The 13,959-nt window shown below is 35.6% G+C and overlaps 1 protein-coding gene across 6 annotated transcripts in view; it reads right to left on the bottom strand.

Moving 5' to 3' along the window:
- Positions 1-83: 83 nt before the first annotated feature.
- ANO3 (anoctamin 3) overlaps positions 84-13,959 on the bottom strand; it is a 420,117-nt gene continuing 406,241 nt past the window's right edge. For all 6 annotated transcript variants that reach the window (XM_044258975.1, XM_044258976.1, XM_044258977.1 and 3 more), the window contains 4 exons: positions 13,096-13,243; positions 7,583-7,663; positions 7,302-7,407; positions 84-3,294 (listed from right to left, as the gene is read on the bottom strand). In XM_044258975.1, the coding sequence (XP_044114910.1) occupies positions 3,112-3,294; positions 7,302-7,407; positions 7,583-7,663; positions 13,096-13,243 (518 nt within the window). In that variant the 3' untranslated portion in view covers positions 84-3,111. The remainder of the gene's footprint in view (positions 3,295-7,301; positions 7,408-7,582; positions 7,664-13,095; positions 13,244-13,959) is intronic.

Below are 13,959 nucleotides of genomic sequence, written 5' to 3'. Positions count from 1 at the left end.
TGGAGCTAAAGAGTGAACAATCCCCTCTCCCCACACTCCAACTTCTATTTGTAAAACAAGCAGGATCAACTTGAACATGAAAATTGTAGGAAGAAGCATATCACATGGTTTATTGAGTGAAAAAGTTCCTTTTCATTCCATTCTACAACAGATTGGGCTAAAAGTCATTTGGAAAGAAAGTGCATCATTCAGGAGTTGTATCTCATCATGCAGTCACTCAGCAGCATTTTATTGAAAAGGGCGTGCACAGACTCAGACAACTGCAAACTATTTCGGCTATTACCTAGAGCAATTTTCGACACACTGTATTGGAAAAGTGCTTCAGCTCTGAACAACTTATCAAGGCAGACTGCATGCACCTATATGTTAGTTATTTGCTTGAAAAGACAACAATTTAGAATATGAAAATATATAAGCAGCATTCATGTAATACAGAATTCCTGAGAATAGTGTGTGCTATATAAATCTTTGAGAAATAATTTGTATTCGTATGAAAACCATGATATAAAACATTTCTCTCAATGAAAGCAGAGTGATTTAAAACTCACATACTGTGAGGGGGCTGACAATATTTTGCTGTCAACAATGATGAAGGCAGAGCTGGGTTCTACTGCATTGTTTCACAAAAAGACATTTACAAATAACTTTTTCATTGTTTGTCTATTTTTTGATTGGTCTGAGAAATTACCAGAGAAGGTAACATTTACATCAATTTATTATAATTTTTTTAAATTCAATTTATTATAATTTTTTTAAATTCAAAGTACCATTCTCTTTTCATGTTTTTCTCTCTGGGCAATCAATACAATTTTAAACCCTAATGGTGGTAATATAAAAATAACTCAGAAAGAACAGAATTCTCAAGAACATGGCTATTATTATTCTTTGCTCTTCTGTAAAACAATTGTCTTTGTCTTACATCCCTAATTTGGGAAAGACCTAAATGTTAGGTTCATTGGTGTCTTCAATAGGCATACAGAGTATTTATGCTCAGGCATAGTATATACATTTAACTAACAAAGAAAAGGAAATGCTGCAGATGCTACAAAAATGGAGGAGCTTAAACTCCTTTGTGTAGTTAGTGGAATTAGTTGTTATGAGTATGCAGGTGGCAGAAACAATCTCTGAGGAATGTGAATGGAAGGGTCCCACGTGACAAGGGCATGGGAAGAAGTTTCGAGGTCCTATCCCTGGTTCAGTCAGATTCAGAATCAGAGGGCAAGCAGGGAGGGTAAGTATTTCTGACAAAAGCAAACCAAGGAACAACGAGGATCTAACACAGCTTTTCCCTGGAGCAAAAGAAGAAAAAGCCGAAAGGCCATTTTCAGTGCTAGGATGACAAAAAGTAGTTTTCTAGTAAGAGAAACTTTTTATAATTTTCTTACTAGAGACACCCTAGCATATATACAAAGTAGCTTTATTTCCATTGTCTTTAGTCTAATCTTTATGCATTGTGGAAATAACTGTGCTTTGTTTAATTGAGCAAAAACCAAACTGGACAAAGATTATGAATCATACCTATATAGTATATATCTGAATGCGTGAGTATATGTAATTGCCAACCCCCATTCCCGGGGGAGGAAAAGTGAGATTCATTTTGATTGCTTTGCCAAGGAAAGGTGTCTTCATTTCTCCCATTCATTCCGGTGGTGTTTCAACTCTACTCTTTCCTCCCCTCCCGCTCCCATTGCTTATGCCTCCACCAGACTTTCTTTTCTTGAATCCCTCATCATTCCTACTTCATCCATCTGTGAACAATACCACAGATAGAATTGACACAGAAGTAGCAACTCCACAACAAAGCAAAAGGATGTCTTTCAAAATTGACTTGATCTTGGTTTTAGAGAGTTTTCAAAAATCAACCCAAGTTGGTCTATCAAAGAAACCGTAACAGAAAACTCCCCTCATCGATGAAAAGAAAATAAAACAAAAAAATGGGTGGTTTTTTTTTTTTTTACAAATAATACAAATTTATATCCATGCATTAATTTTCATCAGCTCATGAACAAAAGTGTACATTGTTAGAAAAGCTTAAAGTGTTGCAAAGCATTTGGCTTCTGATTTCCTGAATAAACAAGTCACAAGGGCATACTATGTATCTGGTGTCAGAGCTGCACGAAATGTAACTTGCATTACACATTGCCAAGGTGCAAAGGTACAAGGAAAACCAACATATGTACAGCATTTCAAGTTATTCTGTTATTCTGCGAGAGTTATTATAATAAACCAAGGAGGAAAAAATTAAAAAATACTATAAAACAGCCCTCCATGGTAAAATATGGATGAGTGGTATTCTATATGATATGAGAATAAACGCCCATATTTTTAAAGTATGTGGCTCTATTGGAATTCATGGGTTTTTTGCTTGTTTGTTTTTTAAAAAAGGCAGTGTGACTTGTTCTGCCGAAACAACACATTTGAATGTAGCCAATGCAATAGGATATATTTCAATGAATAGTATTCTTTTTAGAATCTTAGTTTTTGGTTTGACTACTAAAGGTGGTGTGCAACAATTCCACTGCATAGTCAATGTAAAGCAGCATAAATTCCTTGTGGCACAGATCCATAATCTCATCAAGGAACAAGAAAAATTCCCCAAACCTAGAAGCTGAAGGGACATGGAATTCTGGCAGCAAAGGCAATAACTGATTTAAGTCATTCCTTATAAGTCATTTCTTGTAAGTATCTCTACTCAACCTAAGTAATGTTCCAAAGTATGTGATTGAAGACCACATGAGACTTTCAGCATGCCTGGCTTATGAACGTTTACATGGAAATCTGTTGCTAGAATCCTCACCATCACCCTTCCCGTTACACTGCAGCTGATGGAGGGTGGAGGTCTCCCAACACACAACTCCCTGAGGCTGGTTCTGAGAATTAGATCCTGGCTTCCTGCACTGTCAATCTAACCATTCTTTAAGGTCATGAGTCATCTTTCTCTTCCCTAGAAGCCTGGACATTCCAAATCCCAGAGATGGTTGTGCTGCATTTCCAAGTAACGTATCATACATGTGGTTTGCCAGGCGTGCCTTCCTCCTGGATCCCACCTAGAATTTAAAGTTGCTGTCATTCCCACTAATGCTTTTGCCCCCACTGGGCAATAGGAATCAACTAAGGCCATTCGTGGTGAACGGGATGACCACTTTTTCTCCGTTGTTGTTGCAAATGTTCCAGTTCAGCTTCGTACATCATCTCTTGGACTAAGTACTTCTCCCGTCGTATTCGGTCATACAGGTTCTTTGGTACATCTGGAATCAGGTATGCGATGAATGACTTGATCCCAAAAACAAGATGCTGCAAATTTAAGAGGGGAAAGTACAATTTTCAAAGATTCTGAAAGGCCAATTATAAAACAGATCATAAACAACATTGCATTTACCTTATAGTCCAGCCTCAAAACACAGGATGCACTATCTAGAATATTAGTATTTTTGTTTCTATTACATAATTCTTTTATGATGAAAATGTATTGTTTTTTTTTAAAAGAGACTAATGAAAGTATTGTGTATAAAAAAGACAGGATCAAAAACCAAAAGGGAAAAGCTGTGGTCTCAAGTTGAGAGGCTGAACGAGACCACCTGTGTTGAACCATCCCCTGACATGTTAGCTGTATAACCTTACGCAAATCACCTATGTTCTCTGTGTCTCACCTCTCACATGGTAATAGGAATAGTATCTCTTAAAGGTTGTGACAAGGATTAAATGAGCAAATATATGTGAAGGGTGTGGAGAAGGGCTTGGAGCAGTATAAGCACCACTTAAATATCATGTCCTATTATAATAAATGCATCCTTTCTCTTTTCTGTAGAGGACAGAAAAGAGAAGAAAATCTGATACTGATAGAGTTAGGATGATATGTGGAAAAAACCCCATTTACGTACAGGACTTTGGGACAATCATCTCTCCATGTGGAAAGGAAGAACTCGAGGCACTTTTAACTGGGTTTAGTATGAGTATCTCAGTAAACTGCACTGCGGTAAAGCAGGTCCTACTTCCGATAGAAAAGTAGATCAGAAATTTCTTTCCTGATCAAATATTTGGTATTCACAGAACTACCTGGCAGTGTGTCTCAAAAGTGTAGGAATAAAAAAAAAGACATTTGTTATAATTTAAATTAGTGAAGAATCTGCACCAAGTCCTTTATGGTAATGGTAATAAATGACCCTATAAACTGATTCACTTAGAGAGACTGATATGCAAAAATGATTCAGTATTTTTAAGACTGTTTGTTTAAAAAGCTGGTTTATCATCTATGAAGGCAAGCTTATAACTAGTTATAGACGACAAATTTCTTAAACTGACAGAATTTTTCTTAAATAAAAAACTACAGCAAGTATCATACTTAAAAAAATTCATATTAAATTTGGAAACAAGACACAACTGCTAACACTGCTGCTTTTCCACACCATGTGGAAATTTCCAACAACACAATAAGGCAAGCAAGAGAAATGAGGCATAAACCTCACAAGTGCAGCGACAAAGCTATTGTTATGGGCAACTTGAATTATTCTTTGAAAAGACAATCTAACAGATTTAACAGACAGAAGATTAGAAAATGAAAGATTTAAACAAGGAGCTACACACATTTTAGAAAGACAATTAGACAATTCCAGCAAAAATCAATCAAATCATAATGGAGGTTAACATAGTATTTATAACAGCAATAAAAATATCTACAAAATTTTTGGATATAAGAAGGAATGAACAAGCAAAAGAATATTTAAAAACTCTATTATAGGATATAAGAACTATTTGAATAAATTTTATATTTATTAATGAATCAGCACAGAGTATGTAAATAAGTCAACAAGTGCTTTCTACAAATGTAATTCTTTTTTAAAATTTAATTTAATTTTATTTTCTGTATTCCAAGATTCTCATAATCCTTGCATGATATTTGGGGGAGTCTGATGGCTTCTGCAATGTATATGAATGATTAATAACTCTAAATATCCAAGGCAATTTTTAAATAAGAGCAGGCTTGGCAGGGGTGGGGAATAGATGGCTTTATCAGATATGAAGATATATTCCAAAACCATGGCATTTAAATAGTGTGACAGTGAACAGGAATAGACAAATGAAGTAATGAAATCAGAACACTGAGGCCAGGCACATGCTTACTGTAGGGATTTGGAATATTACAGAGGTGGATTTACAAATCAGTGGATAAATAACATATTAGTAAATAGCAGCAGAAAAAATTATTTCACTATATAAAGAATAAGAAAAATAAGCCTTTCCTTCAGACTCTATGAAAAGTCCTGATATCTTAAAAGATGTGTGATAGATAAAACTATAAAATTAATAGTAAAAAATATGGTAGAATATTCTTTTGACCTGGAGATAAGAAAATTTCCTAAAGAAGCTAGACCAAAAAAGCCAAAACCTTAATAGGAAAATGATGATGGGCTTGATGACATCAAAATCAGACACTATTTGTTAATAGATAAAATTAATAGGTTATGGACAAGAAAGAGATATCTGGAGTGTTTATAACTGGTAAAGACTGATTTATAACTGGCAAACACGTAAGAAAATCTTGAAATTTGGTGGAAATTCAGCCAAAATAGATCAAAGTTAGAAATTCACAAAAAAGGAAACCAAAAGACTTTTTAGTAATCAAAGTAATAGTCAATGTCATGAATAAATTGATTAAAGCAAAAAAAAAACCCAAAATATTACCTTACTCCTATCCATCTGCAAAATACTAGAAATTCAGACAATTTGAAAATCTGGTGAAAATCTAAGGGAATTTTGGAGAGGGGCCTGTCAGTTTTATGTGAAATCGAGTATGCATATAAATAATTCCACACCTGAGTAAAATACTCCTGAAAAACCTTTAAACATGGTTCAGAAGGTGACATGTCCAAGATTTCTAATAAGAGATTTATACAGGTGGAAAGAATTATTGTAGGCCTAAATATCCACCCAAGGGGACTACGGCACTTAAATTCAATGAACTATCATACTAAGTAGACAGAAGAAATTATCTAAATGTGGATAGACTTCATGGATAGATCTCTTTCTATATCTAAAAAAAGTAAAGTGGGTAAGAGATAAAAATGAGTTATCACATAATACCATTGAAGTAATTTTGAAAAAAGAACATTTAAAATAATATTTTATATATGTGTGTGTGTGTTTGTGCGTGTGTGTGTATTTTTTTTTTCCCCAAATAAACATGTGGAAAAACTTCTGAAAGAAAGAGAGTTGGTGCTTTTGGAGTAGGTGGGTAATGGAATTAGTAATGAGAAATAATGAAGAAAAGATAAAAAGGGAATCATATGTATCTACAATGAAAGTTTGCTGTGAATCGAGACATTTGACGAAGTCTGTTTACCTGAGTTCTAATAGAAGATGAAGAAGAAAAAAGTGTACATTAAAAACACAGTAAAAAAAGACTTTCCAGAATCACTGCATTAGAAATATGCCTTAACCTTTTTGCTACCTGTAATAAAATGAAAAGTCACACTTTATCAGGAGACATTTTTATAGGCTCATAGATCATTAGTTAATAGAATTTCATCCTGGATTAAACCTTAGAGGTAAGCATTTTGTATTACAGATGGAGGATGTTTCACAACAAAATTTGACATATTTTTTGGAGATCAGTGGAGAGGTATATTTGCCGGTATGGCTACTTTTTCTCTTTCCCTAAGAAACAGATGCATTCAAAGTGCTTTTTCACAGAATTTGGCGGTACCTTAAAGAATATCCAATATATCCCAGCACTAAATGCTTCACTGTATTAAGCTTCTTATATGCTAAGGAAGCCAATAATACTGTAGCTGCTTCAAGATTTCTTCACAGGACTAGTCTAATATTAATGACTCTGATAATCAAAATTTATGTTTATTTTATGAAAGTGCTCTCGGGCATTGTTTATTCAATTATGCACTGTCCCTTATACAAATACACATGTGGTCAGCTGTCATTACGTTGATTAGCAAATAAGTTTCTCCACCTTGATGAGTAAGTAGAGATTCTCTCATCAAATGATGAAAACCATCCTTTCCTTTAATGTGGTTCCTCGGAGGTACAAGGTTAAGTTTTCAGTTCAAATGTTAATGGCTTCTTTTATCCTCATTTTCTGGTATTAATACCCACTGATCTACCTTCTTATATTTTGCAGCTCTTTCTTTTTTGAACGTTGTATAGCAGGTTTACCATACCTAACCCTTGTACTGTATATCAACAAGTCCTTTTCTGGAACTCAGTGAGGAACTACTGTATTGAAGAGTCAACTAATGTCTCGGTGAGGAAAGCGTTTCCCGTAGAGATTTTATCAGCCTGTGACTAACCTCAAACACGATAATGAAGGCCAGTCGAGCAGCAAGGATATGCCAGTATTGTAAGGTGAACTCATAGGGTTTGGAACTCCAAGGGGGACCTCTGTAGTCTCGGTACCTAAAATCCACAAGACAAAGATCTGAGGCATAGAGATTAAAGTGCGAAGGCCCCACATGTTTTTAATTTGCCAAAACCCCAAAATGTCCGTTGAAATGGGCTCATCAGCGTGTAGAGAGAGGAGATGGGAGATGAAAGCAAGAAGACAAGATAGCTATAATTTATAATGAAGTACCTGCAATAACCAGATTTTCCCATACCAAGCTCGCTCAGGTCAAAGAAGGACAGGCTATTGTTGACATATCCCTTTAAACAGCTGGGAGAAAAGAAAAGCATCATGTAATTCAGAGTCATAAGTTTCTAGTTCAATTTCTTCATTACACGTGACAGGATTTGATAAATGCTGTTATTCCTTCCATTTTAATTATAAATTCCTAACGACTCAGCTCTCTGATTTTATCTCCTCACTTTCATTAATCTATAATTTTATCTCAATGAGACAGAATCTTGTCTGCCGTTTCCCCCCACTTCATTTACATCCATTTATTAAGTGTTTACTATGTACTTGGCATTGTGTTATTTCCCATGTGTTAAAACTCTATAAATATAAGTTTTATAAATATATATGCATATCACCCTATCTGGCTAATTGTAATTAAGCAGCCAATTGATCAACATGTGTCTTTGTGATTTATTAACTTATTCAATACATATTTATTGAGAGCCTATAGTTTGTTAGAAAATTCCTAGACAGTTGGTATTTGACAAGGAACAAAACAGGTTGAAATCCCTGACCTGGTGGTGGAGTATTAAATTGTGGCCAGAATCAACTTTTACCATAACCTTAGAACATATATATTATTATCTTCATCATACAGATTAAAGAACTACATTTTACAGAGACTAAATAACTCCCTCCTAAGACTGTATTTTTCAAAATTTTTGATCTTGACTAATCTTCACATTTTTAAAAATTACTGAGAATCTCAAGGAGCTTTTTACAGAGGGGTATATGTATTGGTATTCAGCACATTAGAAATTAAAATAGAAATTTAGAAAATATTTATCTATTAATTCATTTAAAATAATTTATCATATACATTAAAAGTTGATATAAATAGCACATTTTTAAAGAAAAATAGTTTGTATGTTCCAAAAGATGAAGTGAGAAGAATGACATCCTTTGATGTCTTCCTTAATAGAAGATAGCTAGATTCTCATATCTATTTCTGCAGTAAATCTGGTTGCAGTATGTTGTTTTGGTTGAAGAATAAGTAGATAATTACATAGATAAGTACTTTAAAAAAAGTACTTAATAGCATTTCAAGTAATTATTGATTTAAAAAAAAATTTCTTTTCAGTATAACAGAATTCATTGTTTATGCACCACGCCCAGAGCTCCATGCAATACGTACCCACCACCTGGCTCCCCCAACCTTCTACCCCCTTAAAAACCCTCAGATTGTTTTTCAGAGTCCATAGTCCATAGTCTCTCATGGTTCATCTCCCTTTCCAATTTCTCTCAACTCCCTTCTCTCCATCTCCCTATGTCCTCCATGTTATGCTCCACAAATACGGGAAACCATATGATAATTGACTCTCTCTGCTTGACTTATTTCACTCAGCATACTCTCTTCCAGTCTCATCCATGTTGATACAAAAGTTGGGTATTCATCCTTTCTGATGGAGGTGTAATACTCCATAGTGTGTAAGGACCACATCTTCCTTATCCATTCGTCCATTGAAGGGCATCTTGGTTCTTTCCACTGTTTGGCGACCATGACCATTGCTGCTATAAACATTGGGGTACAGTTGGCCCTTCTTTTCACTACATCTGTATCTTTGGGGTAAATACCCAGTAGTGCAATTGCAGGGTCATAGGGAAGCTCTATTTTTAATTTCTTAAGGAATTTCCACACTGTTCTCCAAAGTGGCTGCACCAACTTGCATTCCCATCAACAGTGTCAGAGGGTTCCCCTTTCTCCACATCCTCTCCAACACACGTTGCTTCCTGTCTTGCTAATTATTGATATTTTTCATTGACATTATATCAAAGTTCTACCCGTGGTCATTTCGTAAAGTTTAATTGCAATGTGGAGCCTTAAAGTATTAATAAACTTTTCATATGGATTTTACATTAAAATCCACAGGTCTATCTTGTATTTCAAATTCATATTTTATCCATGCATGATATTATGACATTAGATATGGATCACTTGGGAAATAGTTTCCTAAATTACTCAGATCTTCCAAATGTTGTTATATTTCTACAATGGACTATGAAAATCACCACTGATTTTTATCAGGAATAAAATCTGTAAGTACTGGGAATCTTTCAAGTTCAGTGGTAGATAAAATTATCCAAAATTCTGATTTTCACTTTAAAACTTGAACTTCCTTAATGGCAACAAATACTGTCAATTATTTCCCCTAAAATGACAAGCTAGTTTTGACCATTTCTAGAAGAATGCCTCCTAAATACCCAAGTCTGAATTTAATAGTTTAAATGGCAATCATTATTCCATGTTAAAAAATTTTGTTTAGTTTGCAAATCCAACAATCACGCAAGTGTGTTTCTCCGAGATGACCATCGCCATACTTAAACATGTAGCAGAAGACTTTTGTCACACTTTGCATTTTATCAAAGAGAATACTGAAAAGACATTTATTCAGGGGTGGAGATCTGATAAAATTAACAATCATTTTATTACTGGCACTTTCTAAGTGGTAGTTCTACAATGGTGGGGAACACAATCATTGTTAGTACTTTTTGGTACCACTGCCTTCAGTTACATGAAGCCACGGGATCATTTTATCCACTAACACTTTTTTACCATCTGTACAAATGTCCATATGGCAAAACAAAACAAACAAATAATATCTTAGTATTATTAAGAAAATAATCTGAAAGAGACCTGTCCTATGCTGAGAATCACTCCCCAGGACAAACAGCTGTTAAAACCTGGATTCGAATGTGCATCTATCTCATTCGAACCCCTGAATTCTACAGTGCAGCACCACACTGGTTTCACTCCTCTCCCCATCCACCTCAGACCCCATAATTTATCATCCCAATTGCTCTCTTGCCAATACCCTCCCCTTCACTGCCATTTTGTCCTTTTGCTGTTTTGTTTGGGAAATTTCTGATCTGAATGAATCTACTCCAGTTTAGCTGCTAAGGATAACTGGAAAAAAATTAAATAACAGGATGGCCCTACAAATGTGTGGTTCCAACCTCATCCAAGCCCTCCACATATCTTCTTGAAGTCATTCTACATCTGGTCACTGTGTATGGAGAAGGTACCAGGTGCTATCTCCACGAAAGGCAGGACTTGAAAAGTAAAGAGATAACCAACCAGTATCATTTCCACCTGCCACTAGGTGGAAGCAAAGACAGTAGCAAATAATGCTTCTAAGGAAGAGGGCTGCCCAAACCTGCCTACATATTATAAACCCTTGAAATCTGCTTCTAGACTATTTTGAATTAAGAAAAAAGGGAGCTTTCTTGGTTATTCACTATTAGTAGTAAAACCAATTTTCTTAGGTGGTCTTTTATAGTTTATAAAATATTACTTTAGGCACCATTTCTTTTTTTAAAAATTAATTAATTAATTAGATAAAAAATTTTTTTTTAAAGATTTTATTTATTTATTTGACAGAGAGACATCACAAGTAGGCAGAGAGGCAGGCAGAGAGAGAGAGAGGAGGAAGCAGGCTCCCTGCCGAGCAGAGAGCCCGACGCGGGACTCGATCCCAGGACCCCGAGATCATGACCTGAGCCGAAGGCAGTGGCCCAACCCACTGAGCCACCCAGGCGCCCCCTAATTAGATCAAAAATTTTAAAAAACGTATAATATATTTTTATCTCCAGGGGTGTAGGTCTGTGAATCGCCAGGTTTACACACTTCACAGCACTCACCATAGCACCATTTCTCTTTTTAAAAGTTAATTAATTAATTAATTAATTTATCAGAGAGAGAGAGTGAGAGAGAAAGCACAAGCAGGGGGAGCAGCAAGCAAAGGGAGAAGCAGTTTTCCTGATGAGCAAGGAGTCTGGCGTGGAACTTAATTCCAGGACTCCAAGATCATGACTTCAGCCAAAGGCAGATGCTTATCTGACTGAGCCACCCAGACGTCCCTAGACATTGTTTCTTTATTACAGGCCCAGACTGATGACGTGCCTTTTAGTAAAAGGCAAAGATAAAATTTGAACCTAGGGTGTTTTATTTTAAGTTAAATTCTCTTGACACGACTCCAAAATATATTTTATGCTCTTATTACTTCTCTTTGAAAAACAGATATTTATGATCAGAAAGGCATTTATTTCATTGTTCTGAGAAAAACATCAGTTCATCATTGGGGCAAAGGGTTGATTTCATCTTAAGCCACAGCTCAGGCTCTTGGGGCACATGCCTTGCATCTAAATAAGACACATGCCCAAAGTTGCTCCTGAGGCAGGAGGGCAAGTGGTTTCTCCCATCACTACTTCCACACCTAAGGCTGAAACTCCAATTTCTGTTCCCCAAGTCTAGTGCTCTCTTGCACTCTTTCTTAATACTTGCTTTGAAGAAGGAAAGATGTGAAAAATCCATTTCCCCTTAAACAGTGCTTGTAAACTGGGTGATTTTGTCCCCCAGGCGATATTTTGCAATGTCTGAGGACAATTTTAGGTTGTCAAAATCTGGGGAATAAGGAGGTTGCTACTTGTATCTACTGGGTAGGAGGCCAAAAATGCTACTGAATATCCTACAATGCATAGAATAGCCCCCTTCCCCCAGAATAGAATGATCTCATCTAAAACGTCCATAGCACAGAGGTCGAGAAATGCTATTCTACTGAGGGTTTTGGAGGGAAGGGGTTTGGGTGGGCCTGGTGGTGGGAATTAAGGAGGGCACGTATTGCATGGAGCACTGGGTGTGGTGCATAAACAATGAATTTTGGAACACTGACAATAAAATAAAATAAAATTTTAAAAAATAAAATAAAATAAAATAAATAAAATTTTTGAAAATAAAACAAAATGCTGTTCTAAAGTTTGGACTCAAATTTTATTAACAAACAAAAGACAAAAGCCCAGGGCAGCATTTCTGTACCTTAAAATCCCTCGTTAAAAATCCCTTTTGAAAAAAGGGGCTCCTGGGTGGCTCAGTCCATTAAGGGTCTGCCTTCAGCTCAGGTCATGATCTCAGGGTCCTGGGATCAAGTCTCACATCGGGCTCCCTTCTCAATGGGGAGTCTGCTCCCTCTGCCTCCTGGCTTGTGCTCTCTGTCACTATCTCTCTCTCTCTCAAATAAGTAAAATTTTTAACAAAAAGAAAGAAAGAAAACTCTCCTGTCATGTAGCTGACATTTCCTTCATATTTTGTATTTCCTTGCAAACTAGCTTTATTCCCTGAAGCAATTTGATTAACCAGGGTGGTCCCAACTATATACTCAGAAGATTGCATTGGATGATTTCTAACATCTGTTCCAGTTCTGAATTTTACTTCTAAATACATTATAATGTTTTTAACATTTGGATACCAGTGATGCATTTACACGTATAACAGAGAGACACTTTAAAGTTATTTGCATAAGAAAACACTGTCGCCCTTTTTATCCCGTTTGATTTCATTCAATAAGCACATTGTAAGTACAATGATCAAAAACACTGCCCTTAATGGTTACAGAACAGAACTTCCCAATGAGTTCCCATTTCAATCACAAACATAAAACATATCAGAAAAAAAGTATGAATTTCAACCTTACTTTTCACCATATTCAAAACGACTTGCACAGGGGCCATATTTGTATTCATAGACAAAACGTGGGATGTAATCAGATGTAATAGCGATCACAAATGCATTGGTGATCACGGCCAGTATACCAATTCCTTCGAGAATGCCATACCAGATTCCTAGGGGGAGAAAGAGTAGACATAGGGAATGAAATGGGAAAAAAAAAAGAAAACCCTTTCATGACTCTTCTTTGGAAAGAGTGTTTTTACTTCTACTGGGGCCATGGCTTTGTCCATTATTTACTTTCTTAGTATAATATCTCACTACAGATCCAACATCTACTGAATACTTTTCCACTGAGGGAAAGTTGACCCCATCTAGAGAGATCTGAAAATGAAAATATCATTAGGAATTGTTTCAAGGACCTTTTAAAGTAAAAATATAAAAACGTGTCAAGATCTGGAGATCACTAGCTGACTTTTCCAATTTGGTATACATATGTACAAAAAAGCTTTTGAAATTATATACAGTATCCACATACTATTGGTTGTAGTCAAAACTGATGTTTCAAATAGGATTAAACTTAACTTTAAATATACGGATATAAAAAAAAAAGTCCTGGAAAGAGATATTTACAAGTGCTAAAGCTGATGGGATAGCATGGCAACTTCCTCTCTGCCAACCCCTTTCTTCATCTTTCAAAATCTTTACTATGTTTCATTATATTGTGTCGTAATGAATAAAATAAAGATACAGAAGACACAAGATAAAATGCCATGAAACAAATCAGAATTCATAAAAATATTCGAATTCATCAATATTTAACATTTATTTTTATAAAAGTAACAATATTTGGTGAAAAGAAAGCAATCACCAGGGAGAAAATATTTGCTTC

This window comes from Neovison vison, chromosome 7, assembly GCF_020171115.1.
Source record: "Neovison vison isolate M4711 chromosome 7, ASM_NN_V1, whole genome shotgun sequence".
Taxonomy (NCBI): domain Eukaryota; kingdom Metazoa; phylum Chordata; class Mammalia; order Carnivora; family Mustelidae; genus Neogale; species Neogale vison.
The sequence above is the reverse complement of the archived record's forward strand: the minus strand, read 5'-3'. Positions and strand labels throughout refer to the sequence as shown.